Here is an 11,429-nt window from a genome sequence, read left to right as displayed (position 1 = left end):
GATATCAACGTGACTCCTGGCTGTTGGGTACGGCTTGTCGGTGGGCATTGTGCTGGCCGTAGTTTTCAAATATCACCAAAAGCGAACGAAAGGCCCCAACGCTACCCAAAACGTGATTATTGGGCCACACACTTTAAATTGATCTGGTACTCGAGGCGCCACGAGGCCCCTTGCTTAAAGAGATGGTCTAACTATGTGTAGGCTGGTTCACACTCAAACAACCCGCCTTGCTCTATCAATACGTGAAATGTATTAGAAGGCCATTATATACGGAACAAACCAGTGTTACGAGCACTAAATTAATATTATTATTGTTAGAGAGTGATATATGGGCTCCAAGAGCATTTATGCCAGATTTGTCTTCAATAAATGTGTCAATTAAATTTTTTTCATTTTTAGCATTTTTAACTTTTGCATCACATAATCGGATGACACTTGTAGACGAATATTACCCATTTTCATATTTTTATGTACATCTTAATATAGGTAAAGAAATTTTTCTATTTTTGTGATTATAATTTACTTAGCCCAAACAAACAATTTCATTTATTAACGTAAGATGAATACTGGCAACTAAGACTGGCGGCTCTGGTAAAAAAAAATTAAATTGGTAAAGGAGTCATCTTAATAAAAGTTAAAGCCAGACAGATTCCCAGATTTGGTCGTAGCTACACAGTTTGGACTACGACCACCTTTAAAGGAAGAATTTATATTCATAATCATAAAAAAAACATAAAATTCGGCTTTCTTTGCAAATATATGTCTTTTATTACTATCATTGCTATTATAATTAATTTAGCAAGAGAAACAAACGCCAAGACTAAAGTCTTAAAGCACTAGCGTCTAAGACGATCGGCTTTATTTCTTTTAATCTATTATTAATAGTGATAATAGTGAATAAACTGAAGATCAAAGATTTTCTAAAAAGACTTTAGATGATTCGTTGCTTCTGCATGTCACATACGGCATGTTGTGGAAAATCTCTTGTGTATGCAATAGCGAACAATCTCATAGCAAGAGAACAGGGAGATGATAAGCAATTTTCGGCATTAGCGTTAAAAAAATATTAGAGTGGCGCGCTGTTTTAATGTTACATAGGTATGTTAAAGCATTTAACGTCAATGTGAATATCATTGCCTTAGGTGACAAACAACATAAATATTGCATTGAACAAGAAGCAAATTGTGCTCGTTTTCCCCAGCTTTTGCACTTATATATATCGGAAAATGGTCAATTCCATTCCTAAAAGTTCGCAAAAATACGTTTAGAAGCCCAATTCCTCGAGTCCCCGCACAAAGGTACTTAAATTTTGTCGGCACAACTTTCTCTCGTGAGGTATTACCTCAACAGATACAAAGCAAGAATACAGCTTGTATCCCTCATGTACGTACGGCACGCAAGAGAACTAGTCATCATTGCTATCCTCCTTACGTATACATATGCGTGACTTTGGTCATCATTGAGAGCCAACACCCATTATCATGGAAGAAGACTTTAAAAATTCGCGCTGGCTTTCTTGTGTGTATTAAAGGCAATGTTGAAATTAATATATCGGCGCAGTTGCAGACATAATAACCCGAAATGTTTCTAAAATTTTGCAAGTGATTTCTACTAAAAAAAAAACTTTCATGTGGTGAGCGATCGGGCGATTGCGAGATGAAGGGCAGTGCAAAAATTTCCTTGTGACCCAGACAGATAACCGAGCATACCATCAGAAATCGAAACGTGAGAAGACACATGGTAGTATAATTTATATTTATTCTAATTTTTGACCCCATTTAATAGGGAGCTTGTAAAATCTTCTTTACAAGTGTTTTTTCTTTCCAAGTTCAAGGTCTTTTTTCTATTTTGCTAAAATCTTTCCTTTCTATTAATTATCAGATGTGAGTGCATATTCATATGTACTTTTTTTTCTATATTTTCAAGTTTTGCTTTTGTAGATTAGTTAGTAACATTTGGTTTTTATTTCTCTCTCTTCTATTTTTCCTTCAACTGTTTAATACGAAAGTTTTTATTAGTTCTACTGCTTGAACTTAATTTCAGTTTGCTTCGATTATTCAAATCAGTCGTAAATAATATGAGTGTCACCTCACCGGATAGTGTTTTTATTGCCCGTTCAGAAGGTATCTCCGCGGAAGGAGTTCGTGACCAATACGCGGACGGTAGGGCCGCTAAAGTATGGGAAATTTTCATCGGTGATAAAAACTCACGTACCGATAATTATAAAAAATTTTTAATAAATTTGTTAAAGTCTAAGAACTGTAAACGCATTTTGGATGTTGCCTGTGGCACTGGGTGAGAATTGTCTTATTTCTATCTCATGATGATCGTTATTTTTTTGAATAAATATATGGCAGTGTCGATTCGATTATGTTATTGGAAGAGGGTTTTGAAGTTGTCTCAGTCGATGCTTCTGATAAAATGTTAAAATACGCTTTAAAAGAGCGTTGGAATCGCCGAAAAGAGCCAGCCTTTGATAGATGGGGTGAGTCTTTAACGTGAGAGATATGAAAATGTTACACTAATGTCAATAAATTCTAATTACATATGTTTAGTCATTGAAGAGGCCAATTGGCTAACTCTCTATAACGATATAAACGAATTCATAGGAAAAGGTTTTGATGCTGTCATATGTTTAGGCAATTCCTTCGCCCATTTGATGGATTCTAGCCCTGAGCAACGCGAGCACAAGAAAGCCATTCGAAATTTCGAAAAATGCCTTAGGCCGGGTGGCATGCTTCTGATTGACCATCGTAATTATGATAACATCTTAGAAACTGGTTCGACACCTGCCAAAAGTCTGTACTATAACGTAAGTAAAGTCATCTTTGTAGACTTGAAAAGCCTTTAATTTAGACAAGCTATGTATATAATATTAAGAATTATTTCTTAATTATTTAAGTACGAACACGAAAATATCAAGAGGAGAACGGGGTATTAGTTGCAACTACTTCTAATTGAAACTATTTCTATTTCGGTATTGCGTTATGTATGTGCGTACATACACAAATGCCTCTCTATAGAGATGTATACATCAGATAATAACATGACCCCTTTTTAAAATATGATTAGATTATTAGTTTTTGTCGATTTAATGCCGAAATGGAAATAACTTATGCAGCATGTATTGCATTAACAGGCTTATAGCTTTACCGAAATCAAAATTGAAATCAATTCAAATATTTGGCAATAACCTACGATGACCATTCTCGATAAGACAGACCAATGCTTCCATTGTGAATCCACAATGACATGAAAGAGACGCGTAAAGCTTTACATATTCTTAGACCTCTATCAAATGACAGCCTCAAAGCGGTCAGTGAAGCTTATAAAGTATTTGGCCGGTATTTTATATCAATCCTGACAAACATTTGCACCAACCTTTAAGTCAATAGTCATGCGATGTTTCCTCTACCTGGAACTTTAACCATTTCTCAACTTGAACTATAACCACCATGTAAGAATACGTATGTAAGATTTCAAGCATCGCAAGCACTTCAACAATGGAGGGACGAACATGTATACGTAAATAGGCCCAAAATCTTACATTAATCAAGAATATATGGCTATAAATGGAACGTCAGAATATATTAGCAGGCAAGTGTGAACTCTGCCTGACGATAAAACCGGAAAAGACCTAAAAAAATGCAAAGGACGGTCGGCTAGGCCATATACAATACACTACTTCGTCCAACGCAAGTAACGGAAAATATATAATATTGTGTGTATTATACATATGTTACATATATAATATTAGGTGAAGATTTCAGTCAGTTCTAAGTATTACGTTTACTGCATCGTTTTCTTGATAGCCCTTACATACTACGTAGAAGGAAGCCCAACTTTAGCAAATTTGGAAAAAGAACTACATTTTAGGTCAAAGTACCAAATATTAGACTGTGCTCCCCTATAAAATCATACTTTTAAAAAGAAGCCTTATATGGGATAGGGTTGAAAAAGTAAACCTACGCAGTGCAAATTTTGCGAAAGTTAACTACTATTACGGACCGACTTGTTTTTACTCTTTAAAAGGTCTATCGCAGTCCTTGCTTTTCAAAATTTTGAAGCAAAATTCGATACCATAGGTGCACCTCCTCATATTACTAGTGTGGAAAAACAAGAAAATTTAATTATTTCACAATGAGTTTCTTGCAAAATCAATAAAAAATCTAAAGCTTTTTTCTTTCGCACCTTTCAGACAAGCCATACTGCTGACATTAAAACATCTGTTCTGTTTTATTGCGGAAAACCGGCGATGGTGACAATGGACTACGTGATTGAGGCCAATAATTTGACAAGTGAGTTCCGCTTATCGTACTATCCGCACGAATTAAAACGGTTCAGCGAAATTCTGAAGGAGATATTTGGTTCTAAAGCTAAACATCAATTGTTCGGCGATTTTAAGAGTCTGAATGACATTAAAAATCCCGCATTTTATATTCACTTAATCGAAAAGAATTTAAATTAATTGCACACAGACGAATATTACAATAATCCTATCAGAAAGCTTTTGATATGTTACGATTATTGATTAATAATTGAAAGCAGCGCCCGCGTTCTTTTATTAAATTTAATTAATTGCATTTGTTATATACGCACCTCTGCAAAGGGAACATTTATCATTTGTTTTCTAATTCTTTTATTTCATTTCTACTTTGCATAATTTGCATAGCGAATAAAAAAAGCGACCTGCGACTTTCCTGTCTTTTTCTTTTATTATCTATAGAAACAAAGGAGAGGAATATATATTTATTTACATTTGTTTTAACGTATACAACTTAGATTACTTTAATACAATAATAAATATTTGTTAAGTATCACCCCGAAAAATAGCGCCACTACAGCCACTTCGAGAACAGCGTTCGCATTTGTCTTAATATAATTTGACATTTTCACATAAAAGTTGGATAATTTTGTTAGAATAATTGACACCATGTTGCGACAAATATGTATGAGAAAAGTAATCAAAATTAAAATTGAATTTATGTTGTTTGCACGTGTACGAATGTACGAATGTAGGGAACACTGTGTGAAAACTGACGGAAACTAAACGACTGGAAGACCGACCTACTGCACAAGCAAATGAAAAGGTAAGCTCATAACGTTTAAATATTAGAACTTCTCTTTGCAATCAATTACTCGGGAAAGAGTAAGCTGGAATGTAATAACGCACCTTACAGAGAATTCTGCATATTCGCACAAGGGTAAAATATGTGATTTAACGCTTAGCGAGCAGAAGCATGTAAAAAAGCAGCAGAAAGATAATCTCAACAGAAGTTCTCTCTCTCCAAGTTTAATTTTGAAGAGCGGTTTAGATTGCATGATAGCCAAAGATGACCAGAAGCACATGAAACAAAGCCTAATGATGTTGATGAGAGAATAGGTTAAGAATTGCTCCTCAAGGCAAACTATATATATTTCGTGGCCTATCCCAGATTTTTATTTCTAATCCGTAAGTCGGAATGCGACGGTGAGTAGGAAAGCGTTTATAGCATTAGTGCCGGTTGCGTTTTTAAAGACGTACATAACAATGACATATGAATATGTCACTCGCCGAATAAATTCTCTCTGGTGTCATACCGTTAATTTCGGCAGGATAAACCTAAAAAACCAGAGCGGCAAAAAGGTTCTTGCATTAACTATAATCTAAGATATAAAAATGTTGTTGTGGTTCAATTTTCACACGAATTTTATTCATCTCTTCTTTCTATAGTAAATAAAGGCAGCTTCTGAAGTTTAAGTGTAATGTCCTCTACAAACTTCAGATGTTCAAACTTAAAATCTGTTGTAAATTTATAATTTCGCAAGAGTTTCGCCAAAGTAATTTTAGTAGATAGCAAGGCGTACTTCCACCCTAATGAAAAAGTTAAAAAATTAGTTTAAGCGAGTTATTAACAATTTGTAAATTTACCTATGCAGTATCGTAAGCCCTTTGTGAAGGGAATAAAAGCGTACGAGTGTTTATTTTGCAAATTAGTGGAAAGGAAATTATCCGGATTAAAAGTCTCAGCTTCGGGACCCCATATATCTTTGCGACGATGCATATTAAATATATCAATAGCAATTTGTACGCCGCTTGGTAATGTTACGCCGTTCGACAGTTTAATGTCATTCATTGTTTCTCTTGCTACCAGCGGTACGGGCGCTAAGACGCGCATGGTTTCATTGAGTACCATGTCCATGTAAATAAGATTTTGAGTATTATTGTAAGTAATATTCACGTTGCCCGTTTCCGGAAATTCCGAAAGTAATTCTTCGTAAACTTTTTCTTGACAATTCGGAAACATAGCCAGCAGCATGAGAGTATAGACAATGGAATTTGCTGTAGTCTCGAACGCCTGCTTATATGAAATGAAAACTAAAAAATTACCAATGCTTGAAGAATTTGAAGCAATTCTTACCCCAAAAACAATAGCACCACACTCATTATCCACATTTGTTCGCGTAAAGCGGTCACATTTAAAATTCTCGATCGCAATATCAATAAATAGGCTGTTATCCGGACTTCGCTCATCGCTATCGTTAATCGAAAGTTGTGCGTTCACCAACTTAAAACAAATTGAGGTTAGAGCGCTTCGTAAATTTACACACAATCTGAATGAATGAAAAACTCACTTTTCTTATAAAGTGATTTATATCCATTCTTGCGCTGCTGTATTTCTTCTGTTTTCCCCTCATCCGTTGTAAAAATTCGCACTTCAACCATGGCGAAAAAACCACATCCGCAGTATTCTCTAATGCACTTGGAATCCGGGCGTTGCGAAGTAAGCATATTATAAAAGGATTAATCTATTAACCCACAATGTACAACAACTCACCTTTGGTAACTTTGAACTAAAGTTTTCTCAAAGTGATCCCTGTTAATCGACATACCTCCCATTGTAGTCCCTGTTGCCAAAGTAATCAAATGTATCACGAAAGGTGGAAAGTGAGACAGAGGTGTACATGTAAGTCACCACAAAACAATTGCAGCCTTTGTTGTATCTTTGATAGCATTTCTTGTTTTAACTTGCACGATTAAGAACGAAGTGAAGAACTCGCCCTATCTACTGCCTGATATCTACTGCCTGATATATGTTTAAGATAACTCTTATATATTGAAGAACTTGACACAAGGTTATAGTACTTAAAGAAAGGGGAAGATCCAAAAGATCTTGTCATTGAAATGAATATGCACCCACGAGCTCATGCAGATGAGCATTTATTTCGCCTTAAAAATGATTTCCCCTTTTTTTGCGATCTTTGCAGGCGATCCGTACTACAATCTTTATAGGAATTTCTATACTCGAGCTGCGTGCAATGCTGTGCGTCACATTTTTCTTCTTCGGCGATTATGTCATCGCAAGCTTTTGGTTATGTAAGCTCCGTAACTTTGTAAACGTGGATTGTTACGTGCGGAGCTTGGACCCCTGAGCAAGACCATTCTATTGATAAAAGTCACTCACTACAACAACCAAAATAATCAACAAAGAGAGACATGGGGCACGGCCCGCCATTGAATACCTTGCATCACTTCGCCTAATACAATAATATATTTATATAACGACTTCTTATAATAAAGCGGTAGTGGTAAGAAAAGTGCTCCGATCTGAACTATTTTCAATAGCTTTCGATCTTGAGCCCGAAACATGTCGCTTCCCACAATCTCATTAAAATATCTCGAAGATTGAGTCGTGTAATAGGTTGAACATAAAAATACATGATAGACAGACAGACAGTTTATTGGCTGGTATAGTAAATGTCGGGGCTATCTCCAGCCCTTCTGGATGTTGCACACACACACTCGTACTTAATATACCCTGCAATGTAGGGTATAAAAAGAAAAAATTATTAGATAAATAAGAGCATTACAATAAAAAGACCTTTGGTGACAGACCTAGAAAGGCATAGGTAAAAAGTACAAAGTAGGAGAAGGCTTGGAATACTGCACTGTAGAGCATACGAAAAGATATGATACTGAAGTCTAATATGAAGAAAATAGTGGGTTTGAAAGCAATAACTGGTCAAATGGAAAAAGACGAGAACAAGGAAAGCAATTGATTTAAAGGCTGTACAAAAGAAGGTGCTGGAGACCCATCAAACGACATACTATTTTCCAAGAAATCTTTTTTCGAAAGCGAGACAATAAGTTGACAGAATTATTCAAGACCGAAAGTGAAGGAATATTCACTTCTCTTAGAAGAAGATAAAAAGATTATAAAATTTACATAAAAAAAATGTGATCAAAGGTACAAGATTTCTAACTGAATGAATTAAAAAAGGTTATTCTACTATATGAAGACTTTCTTACTTGTTGCTAAGCACAGTGTGTACGTTTGCATAGTTTGCATTAAATCCACAGGCCCGTTGCCGGCATATTTATCTAGAGTCAGCACTAGAGCATCAACTTCTTCATTAAATAGTGGGATGAAGCTCAATAGAATCTTGTGATTGAAGGCTGGATTAAATATTTTTCGATGCACACTCCATCTTGGCTCTTGCAAAGTATGTTCTTTATATCAGAATTTTAATTTCATTTAGCGTTAGCCGTGATACATACCTTTTAAACTAAATAAACTTGAGCCGACCGTATAATCCAGCCCATCATATATAAAGCATTTGTTAACGCAGTTCGGTGAAAGAAGTACTTCTTGAGCTATAACTGGGTCACTTATTACAACAAATGGATAAGGTCCCACCCACGAACACCATACAGGCCCATACATTTTGTTGTACACATTTAACTTTGATAGCACTTCTAACGTCAGAATCGTTTCCGCATTGTATAATTCAAGAACAAGGTACAAATGACAACGTGAACAAATTTGTAAGTACCGTTATAGCATTAATTTTCAATTTGAATAATTTCGGAAGTAAAAGAATATCAATTATGTAAAGAATATCGGTTCAATCTTTCAATGTCTACATCCAGAATATTAATAATGTATATATATATATATATATATATATACATATATATAAGAGAGACAAGAAATTAAAGGTCAGCTGAAGCTATACTCTATCTAGCACAAGTTTTATTTATTAATTTATTTTCACTCGAGAAATCTGTTTCAATCATTCATTTTATTGTGTGCTTTTATGGCCAAGTTTATGCACGGACACGGACCAATTGTGATAAAAAAAAAATTATTTTAATAATTTCACGATAGGCATAAAGTTGTTTTTTTCAACTTCACGGTTTTCATAGACGGGGAACAGTATGAAGAAAGTAGAAAATCGAAGTTTCAATGGAAAAGTTCGTATTTTGAAGAGTATATTTTCTTGCTATTGCGACCTATGAACGCGTTTTTTTGACAAGACGCGGGCTAGTTGTTTATCTTCCGAATGAGCCCTTAAAATCGAAATACTGATTTCAAGAGCAACGAAAGTGGCTAAACACAGGACTAAATCGATTCGGAAAGAAGTTCCGAAAATCAGTTCATTTTTCGGTCCTAATTCAAATTCTCTTAATTAGCTTACGCAAATGCTAACGTGGCGATGTTTCTCGTCTTTCAACGACTTGTCTCACGAAAACGTTATGCTTGGTTTGTTGCTGATTTTCTTTCTTGAAATCATGGTCCACTTTTCACTTCAATATTTTGTAATCTTCTTCCACTAAACTTTTTTTTCTAATTTACTTATGTTATATTTATTTCTTTACTTAAAATCTCTTGGACTGACAGACTTTCTTTAGTTTTACTTTGCTTTAATCTTGTTTTGGTAAAATATTTCAAATTGTTTTTAAAGTTTTAATGCGAAATTTCCGGTGAATTCAATTCCAGCACCATATACATTCATCAATATCACACGCACCTTCTCGGCGGATTAGATGGTGAGCCATGCCAATAAATGGGTAACCTAAAGGACCGCGAAGTTTTAAAAACAACGAATAAAATTTTCGCCGAGTCCATAGCCAATAAATCCACAACAGGGTAATTAAAGTAAAATATAAAGACAACGCTTGCATTTCCTAAACGCAAATTTCAAATTTCACAAACGCTATAACTGCACATTAAAATTTATTCGCCTTTTTATAGTTTCGCATCAATGAATCGCATGATGTTTAACTCGCCCTCTAAATCACTGCATGCGAACATGAATTTATATGGTGCTGTAATTAAGCGCCCTACATGGGACCGTTTAATATATGCACTCTTACGAAAACAATAATGAAAAGTGTTTTTCTCAACAAATGCACGCTACGTTTGTATCCAATGGAGGATTTGTGCGTAAACTGACACAGTTCAACAACGTGTGCTTTTCAATTTTGCAACGGACTGAAGAGGGCATCGAAAGGATTTTCTGAATATAATTGACGCGGTATAGAGTAAACATCAGTCTTCAGAACCGATAAAGTAAGAACGACGTCGATTTAATGGTCCATAAAATTGCACTATAACGCAACTACGCGTACAAATAACAATAACAGTAAAGCAATAATCCACATTGAAGAAATTGCTGTCATCGATTACGAATATACATATTATTAATTACTTTGACGAAGTGGTTAGTTTTATAACATTATTATTAACAACTAAATAGATTTGAGCCAATACGAGAAAAGATATATTAATGTTAGCGTCTTATTAGTTGCAGTCCGATCGCTGACAAAAAAAATCGTGTTTTAAGACTTTAATTTTTTTTTTTTTTTAGGAGACGAACCTATACGTGCGAAATTGTGACTGTCAAAAGAGGGAGAGGAAAAGGAAAGGAAAGAAATAGAAGAGTGTTGGCCGCAGCCTAGTGTTATGCTTTTATTGACTGGTAGACCTACTCGGTGGCCTACTCGGGCTACTCAGGTGGATCCTTCACTTCAATGACTTTTTACGTGAAACTATATTCAATGCAAATGCAATATATACCATCTGAGACTTTGCATACGTTTGCTAATATATTGGAATACACAGCTTAATAGAGTAAAGAAGCTACCAATAGTGCCAGCACGAAAAGAAAGAGGTAACGACATTGAGATCTACGGCTATTGCTTATAATACAACTAAATAGTAATAAATCACAAATCCACGTTAGACAAATTATTATTACCTGATTGGAATACATAGCTTGCGTAATTTAACTCAGTGGCCAGTTAGATAAAATTACATATTGATTTCATTTTTATGGCAAACTCGAAAAGCACATACACCAGCTTCACCGCCCTCGCAATGACTCGATCATTTAAAATGCATTCATATGCACGAAAGAGACTTATTCCTGGAGTGCGTCTCCTGTTTATGAATCTCTTAAACAATATGCCGCTGACACCAAGAAGAGAAAGAAGGTAGTTTAAAAAAAGTAATAAGCTTAAAAGATTAGAGTCACAGCTTTGTAAGCCAATTTCTTAAGCTCATCAATGCACTTCAAACTCTGCATAAAAATTGAATAATTTTGGTCGGGGTGAGGTTCTCATCTATCCTTTACTGTCTATCTGCCGTCTTATGGGAGGAAAGATC

At 35.2% G+C, this 11,429-nt stretch overlaps 2 protein-coding genes across 3 annotated transcripts; one reads left to right on the top strand and one right to left on the bottom strand.

Annotated features, from left to right (window-relative positions):
* Positions 1-1,972: 1,972 nt before the first annotated feature.
* On the top strand, positions 1,973-4,695 carry LOC119639614 (glycine N-methyltransferase). Its single transcript, XM_038037094.1, has 4 exons — positions 1,973-2,295; positions 2,358-2,485; positions 2,556-2,812; positions 4,199-4,695. The coding sequence occupies exons 1-4, from the start codon at positions 2,078-2,080 to the stop codon at positions 4,466-4,468; spliced, it is 873 nt and encodes a 290-aa protein (XP_037893022.1). The 5' UTR covers positions 1,973-2,077; the 3' UTR covers positions 4,469-4,695.
* A 384-nt stretch (positions 4,696-5,079) lies between these two features.
* LOC119639159 (probable cytochrome P450 313a4) lies at positions 5,080-10,147 on the bottom strand. 2 transcript variants are annotated; one of them, XM_038036404.1, is made up of 8 exons: positions 9,793-10,147; positions 8,540-8,737; positions 8,291-8,476; positions 6,819-6,888; positions 6,616-6,742; positions 6,402-6,548; positions 5,912-6,341; positions 5,080-5,854 (listed from the first exon to the last, which is right to left on the bottom strand). In XM_038036404.1, exons 1-8 carry the CDS (start codon positions 9,944-9,946, stop codon positions 5,691-5,693), a joined length of 1,476 nt encoding a protein of 491 aa, XP_037892332.1. In that variant the 5' UTR covers positions 9,947-10,147; the 3' UTR covers positions 5,080-5,690. The 2 variants fall into 2 exon arrangements, with proteins under 2 accessions (XP_037892332.1, XP_037892333.1); XM_038036405.1 differs by having other exon boundaries at positions 5,912-6,338; positions 9,793-10,145.
* Positions 10,148-11,429: the final 1,282 nt, after the last annotated feature.

Source organism: Glossina fuscipes, unplaced genomic scaffold, assembly GCF_014805625.2.
Source record: "Glossina fuscipes isolate IAEA_lab_2018 unplaced genomic scaffold, Yale_Gfus_2 112, whole genome shotgun sequence".
Taxonomy (NCBI): domain Eukaryota; kingdom Metazoa; phylum Arthropoda; class Insecta; order Diptera; family Glossinidae; genus Glossina; species Glossina fuscipes.
Note: the sequence above shows the minus strand (reverse complement) of the source record. Positions and strands in the feature narration are given on the sequence as shown.

Bases quoted from the DNA above. Each gene is read 5' to 3' on its own strand.
- LOC119639614 (XM_038037094.1), top strand. From the start codon at position 2,078: ATGAGTGTCACCTCACCGGATAGTGTTTTTATTGCCCGTTCAGAAGGT. The intron at 2,296-2,357 runs GTGAGAATTGTC...AATATATGGCAG, and splicing joins GATGTTGCCTGTGGCACTGG to TGTCGATTCGATTATGTTAT. The intron at 2,486-2,555 runs GTGAGTCTTTAA...ACATATGTTTAG, and splicing joins GCCAGCCTTTGATAGATGGG to TCATTGAAGAGGCCAATTGG.
- LOC119639159 (XM_038036404.1), bottom strand. From the start codon at position 9,946: ATGCAAGCGTTGTCTTTATATTTTACTTTAATTACCCTGTTGTGGATT. The intron at 6,549-6,615 runs GTGAGTTTTTCA...ATTTGTTTTAAG, and splicing joins TAAATCACTTTATAAGAAAA to TTGGTGAACGCACAACTTTC. The intron at 6,342-6,401 runs GTAAGAATTGCT...ATTTCATATAAG, and splicing joins GTGGTGCTATTGTTTTTGGG to CAGGCGTTCGAGACTACAGC.